The sequence below is a fragment of the Pezoporus occidentalis genome, unplaced genomic scaffold, assembly GCF_034315485.1.
Source record: "Pezoporus occidentalis ecotype Australia unplaced genomic scaffold, CSIRO_AGI_Poc_V1 ctg244, whole genome shotgun sequence".
Classification (NCBI taxonomy): Eukaryota; Metazoa; Chordata; class Aves; order Psittaciformes; family Psittacidae; genus Pezoporus; species Pezoporus occidentalis.
Genome location: NW_026914330.1, coordinates 779797 through 793600, shown reverse-complemented (window position 1 = coordinate 793600; position 13804 = coordinate 779797). Strand labels below are relative to the sequence as shown.

General features: G+C 56.3%; 1 protein-coding gene and 1 non-coding gene across 2 annotated transcripts; one reads left to right on the top strand and one right to left on the bottom strand.

The window, feature by feature from the left end:
• Nucleotides 1–234: 234 nt before the first annotated feature.
• LOC134165655 (U1 spliceosomal RNA) lies at nucleotides 235–398 on the bottom strand. Its single transcript, XR_009965601.1, has one exon. It is a non-coding gene; the product is annotated as a U1 spliceosomal RNA (small nuclear RNA).
• Nucleotides 399–800: 402 nt separating this feature from the next.
• Nucleotides 801–13535, top strand: TMEM214 (transmembrane protein 214). The gene is made up of 17 exons (XM_062622672.1): nucleotides 801–1009; nucleotides 1329–1534; nucleotides 3317–3467; nucleotides 4246–4380; nucleotides 5613–5695; nucleotides 6345–6450; nucleotides 7432–7513; nucleotides 8805–8906; nucleotides 9016–9157; nucleotides 9477–9568; nucleotides 9679–9727; nucleotides 10151–10264; nucleotides 10590–10707; nucleotides 11133–11229; nucleotides 11456–11624; nucleotides 12638–12789; nucleotides 13027–13535. The coding sequence occupies exons 1-17, from the start codon at nucleotides 868–870 to the stop codon at nucleotides 13151–13153; spliced, it is 2067 nt and encodes a 688-aa protein (XP_062478656.1). The 5' UTR covers nucleotides 801–867; the 3' UTR covers nucleotides 13154–13535.
• Nucleotides 13536–13804: the final 269 nt, after the last annotated feature.

The following is a 13804-nucleotide window of genomic DNA, read 5'->3' as shown; positions in this document are numbered from 1 at the left end:
GCCAGGGAGGGCTCCGGTCCCCTCGGCCCCATTCTCATGTCGGCGGTAACCGCGCGGCCGCGGCCCACGGGGCAAAGGGATCATTGCAGTGTCCGGCCCTTCGCAAAATGCCCTGCTCAGAACAGTCCCAAGCGCGCAAACGCTATTTGTCGTACACAAACAACAGCTCCTACCGCAGCTTTCTGTACGCTGCTTTAGCGTTGATTCGCATATCTATCTTTAAACCGCTTAAACCAGGGGAGAGCGCGAACGCAGTCCCCCACTACCACAAATTATGCAGTCGAGTTTCCCGCATTTGGGGAAATCGCAGGGGTCAGCACACCCGGAGTGCAAGGGATGAGCCTCGCCCTGGGAAAACCACCTGCTTGATCATGGTGTCTCCCCTGCCAGGTAAGTATGACTGCCCTTCGCGCACCCACCGCCACCCGCCACACAACACACACATACCTCACGGACACCGCACGCGGCACTACCGGTATGTGTACCCTACAGCCGCACGCTCCCAGACCCTTCTTCCTCCGCCGTCGCGCGTCCACCCGAGCCCACGGGGGTGTTTTTTTGCGTCACGGGTGTCCCGTGATGCCTCGCGGTGCTCGTTTGCATGGACACGCCTCCCGCGGGGGCTGTGCGCCCCCGGAGTGGGTTGGGCGGGGTCTCGTCGGAGGGCGGAGCGACCAGATGGGGCGGGGTGTGCTGGCCCCGCCTACTCGAGGCCGGACTTCTGCCCTTCACGTGGCAGGGCGGGGCGGAGACGTGGCAGCCTCCGCGCTGGGCACGTGTGCGCGGCTGCAGCTAATCAGGTGGGCCCGCCCGCGCCTTGGGCCCGCCCCCCGGCGGCGCTGTCTCCCGGTTCCCGGCTCGGCGTAGATGGCGGCTGCGGGTTCGCGCTCGCTCGCGGCCGGTGGTGGCCGGTGGGAGGTGGTGCGGAAGGGCCGGCGGTCTGCTGGCGGCCCCGGCAACCGCCGTGCCCTGGGTGAGGCCAACGCCGGCCGCACTCTGCCCTTGGCCGGTAAGAGCGGCGGGGTTGCGAGTGTGTGTTAGGCCCGGTGCGGGAAGGACTTGGGCGGGTTGTGTGGGGCCTGTTATAGGCCCCGTGGCTCCCGACGGGGTTTGGCTGATCTTGTGTGGGGCTATGTGCTTTTTGCCTGTGTCCGTGCTGTGAGGCCGTGGGGAGCGGCTCAGTCTTGCGGGCTTTTGCTGTCTGTGGGACCGGGGTGGGCCAGGCCCGCCTTCCCTTGGGGGGTCCGACTCAGGACTGTCCCTGTGTCCCTTGCCCTGTGTGTCAGTGCTCACTATGGAGCCTTCTCTCACCTTCCCTTTTCTTCCAGCACCCATCGCCACAACTGACACCATCTTTGAGCTGGGCTTCGAGCGGGTGCTGAAGAAGCAGAACAAGGAGCAGGTCCCTCCCGCTGTGGCACCTGAGCAGCAGCACCGGAAGCAGCATGCAGCGAAGAGTGCAAAGAAACCATCAGTGAGCACCACTGTGGTCAAACCAGGCAAATGCCACTCACTGGAGGAAGCCCTGAAAGCTGTGAGTGTCCCTGGCCAGGTTGCACACCCGGGCACTCAACCCATCTTAGCAGAGCTGAAGGTCAGGGTTTCATTGTTCCCTACCTGAGGCCAGCCAGCATTCCACCAGCCACTACTCTGGGAAAAAAACCCTGGGTGCTTGAGGTGTTGTTGAATACAGTACAAGGAGAGCGGTGCCTACTTTGGTTCATGGCTTTTCTGTGCTGGGAGACCCCCGGATTGCTGAACACGTGCAGAAGGGATCGCTGCCACCAGCTGTGTCCCAGAGTGGTCACGTTCTCTGGGGGAGCAGAGCAGTTGGTGCTTGGTGCTTTGGCAAGCACCAGGCTGGCCCTGGAGTTCTGTCTCGTGCTTGAACTTGTGCTTTTGCTTTAGGCAGGAGACAGAAGGATGGGAGGTGGCTGGAAAGGAATTTCTAGTTTCTTTTTTCACCCACTCCCTGTCTGCTATCTAGGAGAAATCCTTTGAAAACATCCTCCCAGTCCTACGGGCTGAGGTCCTGGGGAGACTTTCCTGCTCCTGCCTCTCAGAGTAATCCGTAGAACTCGTTTCTCTTCACCCCACCTGTTCTGTGGTGGCTGAGCAGGGAAAGGTTTTAGGTTTAGAATTAATTTCTGTTATTTATTTCTCTCTGTGGTGGCAGATGTTCCTCAAGGACTGTGGCCTGGGCCAAAACGTGGCTGCTCTGCAACTGCTCTGTGCAGCTCAGCAGTTATTGTGTGACTGTTGCTCGATGAGCTTTGCTGACAGCATCATTTAGGTTTTTATTGTGTAGCAGCAGCTGGATTTTTTATTCCTCTTTTCAAAATCCTTGCTGAAATAAACCCACAGCAAAAGGGGCCCAGCTCAGATGTAACAGCGTGCCACAGCTGAAATCCCCTGTGTACAGAAACGTTGGACTGTGAAACCTCAAACATCTGTCTGAGTCGTGCTTCACCTCCTAAACTCCCTGAAGCGGAGACATGGTGTCTGTCCCTGTGAGCTTGCAACTAATCTGAGTTTAGAAGTAGGCAATATGTGTTTTCCATGAGGGACAGCGTAGGAGAAGGAAGGTGAGGGTCTGTGAGCTGCTGTCTGTACCTGTGCCTTGTCTATGGCAGGTTGTTAATCAGGTAGGTCTGACCTTGGCTGTTTGCTCCCTCCAGGACTCTGGATGTAGAGGTGCCCAGCAGTGCTGACACAAACCACCTGCACCCCAATAGCATGGGGCTGAGCCTTATGGAGCTGCAGCCTCGAGCTGCCTCCTGCTGCAAACCAGCCTCTGACAGTGCCAGTGTGCTCCTGGGCAGTTTGCATGGAGCTGGCTTCTCCCAGGTGATGCTCACCACAGAGCAGCACAGCCGGCAGGAAGGTGGAATGCAGGAAAGAAGCCTCAGCATGTCGTGGGATGGCTCCAAGGAGGGAAAAGAGCTCATTCCTGTGCTGTGCCTATCCTTCTGACCTCTCCACTCTCTTTCCACAGCCCTTTCAGCACTGGGTACCTGCAGTCCCTGTGGGGGGAATTCAGATTAACAGTCTTTGCTAATCTAAAGAAAATGTGTTTACAGTACCAAAATAAATGCTGTTTCCAGCCCAGTACTCCCATTTGTATTAACAGGACGAGGGCTGGGGCAGACAGCTGGGGTTTTCTCTCTGGGAAGGGCAGCGTTCTTGGGATGAATGAGGGGAGTGTTTTCCTCCGAGTCCAGCAGCCCCTTTGAACCTGAGTTTAACTTTCTTCTCCCCATGCTTTGTGCTGAGTTCTGTGCATCCTGTATTGAATTTGCCTCTCTGTCATTTCCAGCTCGACTTGGTGGACCTGCAGAAGGAGCTGGCTAAAAGCCAAAGTGTGTTCCCTGAGAACCCATCTGTCTGGGTGAAGGACCTGGCCAGCTACCTCAACTACAAGCTGCAGGCACCCAGGAGCGACCCCATTCTCAGCCAGCACCCCCACGGTCAGTGCATGAACCTGCCCCACTGCAGGGATTTGGGAGTAGGAAAGACACGAAATGGTGTCCTTTACTCAGCAGATGATCCTGTGATATCACAGGATGGTTTGGGTTGGAAGGGACCTTAAAGCTCATTCAGTTGCAACCCCCTGCCACGGACAGGGACACCTTCCACTAGACTAGGTTGCTCCAAGCCCCATCCAAACTGGCCTTGAACTCTGCCAGGGATGGGGGGCAGCCACAGCTTCTCTGAGCAACCTGTGCCAGGGCCTCACCACCCTCACAGGGAAGAACTTCCTAAAATCTAATCTTAATCCTCCTTCTGTCAGGTTAAAGCCCTTGTCCTGTCCCTACAGGCCCTCGTCAAAAGTCTCTCTCCAGCTTTCTTGTCAGCATCTTTAGGAACTGGAAGCTGCTCTAAGGCTTCCTTGGACCTTTCTTCAGGCTGAACAAGCCCAGCTCTCTCAGCCTTTCCCCACACAGCTGCCCAGTCCTTGGATCATCTCTGTGGCCCTTTTCTGAACTCTCTCCAGCCTGTCCACATCGCTGTTGCAGAGTGGGGATCAAAACTAAACACAGTATTTCAGGGGTGTCCTGACAAGCGCTGAGTGGGAATTTGTCTAATGTAGAATAACTGAGGAAGAAATCACTTGTTGACTATGTAGGAGGACAAGGAGCTTCTCTGTGGCCTCTTCACACACGGGGCCAGCTTTGGCAGCTGTAGCTAAAAGTCTCATGAAATGTTTCTTGCTAAACTCTTCCTACTCTCTTGTGTCGGCTCCAGACTACCCTTACTGCCTCGTGAGCAAGGAGCTCAGGAACATCATTAGATCCCTGCTGGGACGGTCTTCCAGTGTGTTGGAGCTCTTCTTTGACCACTGCGTTTACACCATGCTGCAGGAGCTGGACAAAACCCCAGGTAAGAAGTGGTTGGTGCAGGTCTGGAATGCTGACACACTTGCTGTGTTCCGTTAGTGTGGCCATCTGGTGCTGGGGTTGTAATAGCTACTGTAATATCCTCCTGTGCATCTTGTGTGCAGTGGGGGGCAGTTCCTGCCTAGCCTGCTTGGTGCTGTGGTGTTCAATGCTGCTGAAGCCGTGGAGTTTTGAGCTGGAGCAGGGGATGAGAGAAGAGCCTGGCATGGTGCTGTTGTGGGTTGAATTGCAGACTGAAGGGTGTGTGGTGGAAGGTGCCTTTCTGAGGACTTTCACATTGTGGCGTGTGTTGCTGCAGCTTTTAAAACAAGGCTTTTATAGGCTTGTGGTCACACAAGCTGGTGTGTCACTGTTCTGCAGTTGAGGGTGTCTCCTGTAAAGTGACAGGTCCCATCTAAGCTGCTGTGTGGGAACAGGCTGCTGATCCTGCCCTCTGAGCACAGAGCACCCAGATGCCCAGCAGTGCTGGCAGCCAAAAGCAGGTCCTGAATGGCAGCAATGTCCTGCAGTGTCAGACAGAAACCCTAAACACCCATTTCAGTACATCCCCACCATGCTGCTGGGTGTCAGTAGCTTTAGCACCCAGGTATTGCCTGTCCCCAGGCCCCAGCTCTGTGCATGAGGCCACCAGCCATTCCAACAGGTTTGTTTCCATCTTGGAACCCAAGTGATCAAAATGACAGTTGCATCTGTGTGTAATTCAGGCAGGTGTTTGGCTGTCAGCAAAGCTGTCACAGGGTCAGGCTGCAAGGGGAAGGACTGAGGGGCTTCAGTGGGTGCTGTGGCTGCACTGGCCTCTGCTGCTGCTCTTGCGTCAGCCCCACAGCACCTGAGAACCAGGGAGGTTCCTGAACCCTCCTTCTCTCTTGAGCATGAACAAGGGGTAAATGAGCCCTCGGAAGGGGCCAGACTTGGGGCTGTGATGGTGCTGGTTACCATGCCTGTTGCTGCCTTGGAGGGCAGGGCTGGGCCTCGGCAGGTTTAGGAAGCTGCTGATCAGTTTCCAAGGGTCAGTGGGGTCTGTCCTTCCCCTGCAGGCTGGGTGGGTGGGGAACACGACCCATGGCACTGTGTAAGGCCTGGAGTTGATTAGCCATGGAGCAGGGCAGGTCTATGCAAGGGGAGGTCCCCCACCATGTTCAGGGAGCATCACAGTGGGAGGGAGGCACTTGAAGTGCTGTGGTTGAAAAGGGGCCCTCATGTGCTCTGTTTCAGGGGAGTCTTTGCACGGGTACAGGATCTGCATCCAGGCTGTGCTTCTGGACAGGCCCAAGATCGCAACGACCAACCTGGGCAAGGTGAGCTCGATGCCTGGTGGTGCTGCTCCTCCTCCCGCCCCAGGATCCCCTGGAGCAGCCAGGTGATGAGCATCCATTCCCATTAATTGGAATTCCTTTGGGAGCTGTCATGGTTGTCCCACGTACAAAGCCCTTTACTCTCTGTACTCATATCCCATGTGCAGTGATACAAGCACAGTATCTCCAGTGCCTCCCCTCCTTCTCATGTGCCAGAGCTGCTGTAAGCACCAGTGTCCTCCTGTGTCTTCTTTAAAGACCTCATCCAAAGCTGGTGCTCCTGCTCTGCTGCTCTCAGAGGAGCAGGACACACTTGGGCGGCTGTGGAACAGGAACAAGGGTCTCTGAGGTCCTTATCCTTTGAAGCAAACAGCTGAGTGGGTCATGGCTGTGGCTCAGCTGCTGCCCAGCACTGCATGGCACAGCTCCTGGCCTCACCCGAGGGTCCCTCCTGGGGGGCTGGGGCCTCTGCCCTTTCCCACTCCAAGGGCTGCTCTTCAGCAGGCTGCACAGCCCAGGGCCCAGTACAGCTGCCCTGGTCCTGTGGCACTGACAGCTCCACCAGCAATGCGGCTGCAGGCTTGTTCACGGTGGCATTGTCGGGGGACGGGGTGAGGATCTTCCTGACTAATGGGTCTTGTCTTTGTCCTAGTACCTGGAGGTGTTGCGGTCCCACCAGAACAAGCCAGCTAAATGCCTCACTGTGCTCTGGGCGCTGGGGCAGGCTGGATTCACAGATCTCCATGAGGGACTGAAAGGTGAGAGCCCTCACACTCATCCCCCCAAGGGCTCCCCATCTTGGGGAGCAGGGTGAAAATCAGGGCAGCCCTTATACTGCTGACATGCCTCTGCTCCCACTGCTCAGTTGTGGGGTCCACTTCAGAACACTGAGGAGGGGCCTGCAGCCACTGCAGCTGCTTCCTGATGCAGGCAACAGCCAGATGCTCATTTGGAAGCAGAATCATGGCATCATTTAGGTTGGAAAAGACCTTTTTATCACCGAGTTATATCGCCAAGTCCACGAGTAGTGGTGTCCCCCACAGCGCAGGGCCTGGTTTGGGTTTTGATGGGTGGCGTGTCATGTGTGGCACAGCTTGGTAGTACTGACTGATCATTACACCCTGTTCGTGGCTTTGGTCCTTAGCCACATGTGTTACAGGCCGGTCACCACCGCACAGGGGTGGTGAAGAGTGTTTATGGAGTCCTAAACACTTGGTGCTGAGCGTGGTGAAGAGCTGCGTGAAGTGGTTAATTATTTTGGGGAAGGATAGAGATGTCACAAGGAGCACATTGCTTACAGAAGGGCAAGCTCAGATCTCGTGCCAAGCCTTGGTGGCCTGTCTGTGGTGACAGAAACTGACCTTATGGACAGAAACTGTATGTTGTCTCTGGAGAGCATCTTTCCCTGCTAGGACAGGGAAAACGCTGGATCCCAGGAGGAGCCTGGCAAGGCGGGGAGCGTGCTGCTGTGCCGTTCCTCTGTGAGCAGAGCAGGCGAGGTAGTGCAGCTGCCCTGGAGCCCTTCCCAGGGGATTGTCTGTCTAGTTGTCTGCTGGGTGTTTCAAGTGGGGAAATGGGGGGGTGGTTTGTCCTGGGCTCAAACACAGCTGCTGTCCTGCCATCTGAGTGTTCCTCTGCATTTTGGTTGCTGCTTATGGACCAGGGAAGCACTTGGTGTCACTAGGGGCATGGCAGGAGCCCTCCTGAGCCCCAGTCTGACCGCTGCCTCTCTCCCACAGTGTGGCTTGGTGTCATGCTCCCGGTGCTGGGGATCAAGTCTCTCTCCCCGTATGCCGTATCCTATCTGGACCGTCTGCTGATGTGAGTTACACCTTGCTTTCAGTATCAGGGGGGTCTCTGTTAAAAGAAACAAACACACACCTGGGCTGCTGGGTGCAGTGTGACTGTGTCTGCATCGTGATGATGGAAGAAACCTGAGTGTGCATGTGGGAGAGCGTGAGTGAATGGGGGTGTGTGCTGGGGTGGGCTGGCCATGCAGGTCAGTTGTCTCTGGTGGCTGCCCAGTGTGCTGGCCTTCGCAGTGACTCCTGACAGTGTTGAGTGCCTTGGTGGCTGCTGGTTCTGCAGAGGCTCTAAGGAAATGCTGGTGCACAGGTTTCCTCTCTGCTGCTGCCGGTGCTATTCCTAAAACAAGGTGGTGGAGCGGGGAGAGCAGAGCCCTTCCCTGGCTGGCTCAGGTCACCCCATGAGGCAGACAAGTGGCTGGGCTTCCCAGTGGGTGCAGCTCAGGGCACCCTGTTCCAGGAACAGGCTTCTATTGTGCCTGCATGCCTCAGTGCTTGCCCCCAGGAGCTCCTGCTCTGAGTGCAGGTGGTGTCTGTGCCCTGTTGCCACCAGTTCCTGCAGAGCACAGGCGTGTTGAGGCTCCCTGCTGCAGGGAGAGGTGCCAGCAGCATCCGCCACTGCAGGCAGGCATGCTTTTCCATGCGAAGAGAAGGGAAGTGATGCTTGGTGGAGGGTCAGGACAGATGGCTTTGCTGGCCTTTGTGCAGGTGAGGGCAGCCAGTGGCTCTGGCACCCACGGTGGAAGAAAGTCCAGTGCCACACAGTGCAGATAGCTGATGGGGAAATGGGACAGGGCCCATGGAGGGGTGATCCCCTGCCCTTCCAAATGGCTCAAGAGGTTTTATTTAAGGTTTTGTTTGGGTTTTTTTTCTTCTGCTTCACTGTACCAAGAATGTTGTGTTTGGTTTTGCTGGAGGACTTTATGGAGATGCATTGAGCCAGACTTCACAGCTCATCCCAATCATTCTGAACTTTTATTTAATTAGTTTTTTTATAATCTGGTTTCTCTTCTTTGCCTGCATTTCATTAGCGGGCAATCCCAGTTACCAGCTTGCCAGACCTCCCTCGCCTGCAGCCTTTCAGGGTGGGGAAAGGCCACATGAAGCCCTGGGCCTGGCACCCAGCACTGGCTGGGCAGGATGTCCCTGAGTGGCAGTGAAGGCAGATGACAGCAGTGGCCAGAACCCGCCCGGGTGTCCTGCTGCGGAGAACCACTGGGGTTTGGCGAGGGCACTGCTTTCCTCCCAGGCTGTGTTCTGCCTTAATATATATGTCATGGCTCATGGGGGTTGTTTCTACTGCACAGGATCCACCCAAATCTGACCAAAGGCTTTGGTATGATCGGACCCAAGGATTTCTTCCCCCTCCTGGACTTCGCCTTCATGCCCAACAACTCACTGCCACCCAGGTATGCTGGTTCCCCTTCAGTGCACCCCAGCACATGCTGTGCTGCCTGCAAGGCTGTGCCGTGGGGTGAAGACCCTGGTCTCCACAGCCCCGGTGCCCTCTCCCATCAGCCTGCAGGAGCAGCTGCAGCGGCTCTACCCTCGTTTGAAAGTGCTGGCATTTGGTGCAAAGCCAGAGACGGTGCTGCACACCTACTTCCCCTCCTTCCTCTCGCGAGCTACGCCGAGCTGCCCTCCTGGCATGAAAAAAGAGGTGAGCCCTGAGGAGGGGTGCACCAGAGGACCGCTGGTCTCTGCCTGTCACAGCCACCTGGGAAGGGAGGCTTGGGCAGGACCTGCAAAGCCAGGCACGAGGCAAGGATGGTGATGGCAGTCCAGGGTTCCTGCTGCTTGCAGCAGGACCCATGAGTGGTTCAGTGCCCCAGAAGCTGGCTGGGATGAGAGCAGTGAGTCAGCAGGGTTTGGGGGCGGTCAGCTGTGCTGGTGTACAGCCTGCAACAGTGTGCCAGATATGGTGGACCAAGTTACGTGTGTCCTGGATCAGGTGGAGAAACCTACTGTGCTCTTCCCAGCTCCTGACCTCCATGAGCCAGTGTCTGAGCCTGGACCCCCTGAGCTTCAGCGTCTGGAGGCAGCTGTACACCAAACACCTCTCCCAGTCCAGGTCCGTTCATGCTCTGAGCAGGGCCAGCAACAACCTGCTGGCATTCAGGAGCATATGAAATTGTTTTTCAATGCTCCTGACTGAGCCCTGGATTTTCTTTCCCCCCATAGCTTGCTTCTGAACCATCTGCTGGAGTCCTGGGACAGCAGCAGCCAAAAGGTAGGATTGAGCTGTGTCAGAGGAGTTGCCTGGGGTGGGGAGAGAATGTGCCTGTGCTGCTGCAGGAGATCCCTGCACCAGCAGTGTCCCCATGGGACCTGCGTGTGCCCACCCAGGACTGCTCCAGCAGCTAAGTGGGTTGGCTGGTGTGGGGGCGTGTGCCCACCCAGCACTTGCTCCAGGAACAAGGTGATGTGCCATCCACAGGCGGGTATTTATTGCCCCTTTCCCTCCACTTCCTGTCTGGGTTCAGATATTCCGGATACAGCCCTGTTAGGCCTCACTGTTCCGGTGCTGTGAGGAGCAGGGAGGTCACACTGGCTGCAGCTTAGCATCTCCCAGAGGAGCAGCACAGCTGCAGCCCCTGTGGTGCCGCCGGCTCAGTGTGAGTGGGGCCGTGACGCAGCCCTTGCTCTCCCCAAGGTGCGACAGTCACTGGAGGAGACGGTTCGCTCGTTCAAAGTAACGAATGAGGAGCTGGCGCCAAGAGGGGCCAGCAGTGACCAGGACGTGGCCGCCTGTGATGCTGCCTGCAAGGTGAGGGATGGGATGGGTGTCAGCCAGAGGCCAGATTTCGGCTCTGTGCTGGGATTGTGGTTGGCCTTTCCTCCTGCCAGCACACGCCAGGCCAGGGCCCCCGCAGCGATGCATGCGCAGGATACGGCAGGGACAGATGGTGCTGGCCCTGGTCCATCCTCCCAGCTGCTCAGCAGATGACACTGGTTTCCACTGGGAAGCCGGGGGTGGGTGGTGAGAGCAGCAGCGAGTGTGGCAGTGCTGCTGGGGGGAAATGTGGCTGCGCAAGAGCCTCCCTGGCCTTGGTAGCTACGTGCTGATGGGGTCTCATCCTCTCCCTGCCCAGGAGCTGCTGCACAAGATGAAGGGCAGGGGCTTCCCCTGGTCGCGACTGCTGCTCATCCTCCTGGTCTTCGCGGCTGGCTTCCTCCTGCACGATGTCCAGATGCACGGCTCCTTCCAGGGTAAGGCTGTGGCTCTCCTCCATGTGGAGGAGTGTCCCTGGGGAGCGAAACTTGAACTTTCTCTTGAGTGAAGCCTCTCCACAGCCTGATCATCATCCCACGTTTATGCTGTTGGCTGCCCTTGAGCCACGTGGCCCCGTTGCTCTTTGAATGAGTTGGGCTGTTTTGATCCAGACATTCTCATCAGGCTGTAGAAATAGATCTCCCTGCATGTCCCTTCTCGGGAGAGTTTCTCCCAGGGCTGCTCTGAGCCAGGTTTTCTCTCCATTTGGGAGTTTCTGCCCCTCTTCATCCCATCTTTGAGCATCTTGAGACCTATTGTAGCGTAGTTGAAGTTGTGTGTCCCCAGAGTGAGGCCTTGGGGATAGATAGCATGCCGCTCCAGGCTGAAGGGTTGCTGAGGGAATATCTCTTGTCTCCTCCAGCCTCCTCTTCTGCTCGCCTGCTCCGTTCCTCTGGTATCCTGCCAGTCTTGCAGCAAGCCTGGCAGAAGGTCTCCTACTGCTGCCTCGAGGGTTACAGGTCAGTGGCACTGGTGCCACATGGCAGTGTGTGTGTCTGGTGGGTGTGAGGCTGTTGACACAGCACAGAATGGTCCCTGTGGGAGGTGATTCCACCCAGCTCTTGAGCTCTCCTTTTTCCTTGGCCTGTGGCAGCAGCTCCAGGCACCCATGTGCCCCTGTGGCTCTGCCAGTGGTGCTGGAGCCACTGGCGCTGCCGTCATTCAGTGCTCGATGCTGTCTCACAGGTGGCTGGAGCGGACCCTGCCTGTTTATGGCTCCCAGGCAGCTGCTGTCCTGCAGCCACAACTGAAGCTGCTCTGGACGAAGAGCTGTGAGGCGGCACAGTACACGTATGAGCAGTGCTCCTGCTTGCTCTCCTGGCTCCACCACAGCATGCCCTGCATCGTGGAGTGGGTAAGGGTATTGCAGCAGCTGGAAGGGATGAAGAATGCCCATGTGGCTGCAGCCTGCAGGGGCTGGTGAGGCTGAAGAGCCTGTGTAGGGGACAGGAGGTGGGGGGAGAGGCCCAAATGAGGAACCATAAAATGGTTTGAGTTGGAAGGGACCTTAAAGCTTATCCAGTTCCAAACCCTGCCATGGGCAGGGGCACCTTCCACTAGACCAGGTTGCTCCAAGCCCTGTCCAACCTGGCCTTGAACCCTGCCAGGGATGGGGCAGCTGCAACTTCTCTGGGCAACCTGTGCCAGGGCCTCACCACCCTCCCAGGGAAGAACTTCTTCCTAATACCTCATCTAAATCTCCCCTTTGTCACTTTAAATCTATTACCCCTTGGCTTATCCATACAGACCCTTGCAAAAAGGCATATTATGTTCCTACAAATCCAGAACTCTTACCCAGCCCACACAGGAAGTAGCTCAGCAGAGCACAGCTCTCACCCCTCAGTCTGCATACTCAAGAGGTGCATTCTGTGACCTCCCTACCACTGCTGCAAGCATCACATCTCATTGCCAGCCCTGTTTTTCTTCACAATGTTCCTTTTGAAGGATTTTTATAGTTCCTTCCACTGTGACCCCTCTGTGGTGCCACACACCACCTCACAACCCAGGCTGTGAGGGCAGTGCTGTTTGTCACCTACATCATCCTGTCCAATTCCTGACAAGACACCCAGCACCCTCAGTGGGAAAGGGAAACCATTACAGCAACATCTCTGTCAACACTGCTGTCCATCAGCTGCGAGCCCACTGGTGGGGGTGGCTGTGGGGTGAGGGTGACCTGAGCACTGCTGCCCTGCAAAGGAGGTCTCAAAGGTAACTCACCAGCTCCCTATATATCAGCAGTTTGGTGGAAGGGGAGTCACTTTGGCACCCACAGAGCATAGGTAGCTGCAGTCCAACTGGTCAGGGGATAGCTCAGTTCAACACCTCCTGATCGGTGTTGAACCCACACTGATCTCTCTGCTCCCGCAGCTCCAGTCCCGGCTCCCAGAGTCCCTGCTGCACTTTGCTGAGTGTGTCAGAGAGCTGCTGCTCTTCCTGGTGCAGAGCTGCCTGCTGCCGCTGCTGGAATGCATGGCTGCAGTGCTGGAGCGGGGCTGGAAGTCCTGTGTCGACTCCTGCAAGTGAGCATCCCTGCCCCTCTGCTCCCCCCCCGAGACACCCCATGGGGTGGCCAGTATGGTCCCTGCTATGACAGCAGGGGCTTTCTAGGTCCAGGTGGGGGGTGGCTCCTCATATGGATCTGTTGAAGAGTCTGGGATATGCCACTGTGTCGAGGGGTTCCTGTACCCATCCTGTGCTTGTGATGCTGAGGCTGGCTCACCACTGCTGCCTGTAACTTGTTCTCCTTGCTTTTCCAGTGGAGAAGTGTCATGGGACTGTGTGAGAGAACACCTGATGAGTTTTACCTATTCTTCTTGGATTTATCTGCAAAACACAACTGTAGCCATCAAAAACTGGGCCTTGGCTATGATTTCTGGACACTGATCCAATACCTGGAGGAGCAGCGATACGGTCGTGTTGTCTCCTTGCCACCAAGGAGAACAGATGCACCAAGAAGTATCTCCAGTGCAGCTTGGTTGGCTGTGGGATGGAGAGGCCAAAGCCAATGCACCTGGGGACTTTGGACTCAAATCAGGGCTTACAGGCGAGGTTTTGTGGTTGTTTTTTTTCCTGGGGTGAGGAAACACCCCAGGAGGTTTTCCACGCTCTGTGAATTATCTCTGGCGTTTTTCCTGTCCCTTTCTCCAGGTCTTAGCATGGCAAGCGGCCCACACACCCCTGTACTTTACCTGCACCAAAGGATGGGGTGTGGATATCCCTCCCCCCCGCCCACTACCCACAGGTCAATGAACTGGACTGATTTCTATATTAGTTTTTTTCTTTTCATTTTAATTACTCCATGCCTGGTTTACTCCTCTCTGGGGCTACCCCTTCCCTGGCCCTGAGTTCTGGTTGGGGTGCTGGCGCAGCAGGAGAGATTTGGTGGGTTGCTGGTGTTGAGTTCAATACCCACCTCCGGCCAGTACAATGGGTCAGCAGTGTGTGTGTGTGTGTGTGTGTGTGTGTTTTAGTACACACGTGTTTGTATGGATGTGTGTGTATATTTGTATATATACACGTGTGTGTATAGATCCG

Coding starts and splice junctions, on each gene's coding strand:
- TMEM214 (XM_062622672.1), top strand. CDS start 868: ATGGCGGCTGCGGGTTCGCGCTCGCTCGCGGCCGGTGGTGGCCGGTGG. Junction 3,468..4,245: donor TCTCAGCCAGCACCCCCACG/GTCAGTGCATGA, acceptor TGTCGGCTCCAG/ACTACCCTTACTGCCTCGTG. Junction 9,728..10,150: donor GGGACAGCAGCAGCCAAAAG/GTAGGATTGAGC, acceptor GCTCTCCCCAAG/GTGCGACAGTCACTGGAGGA.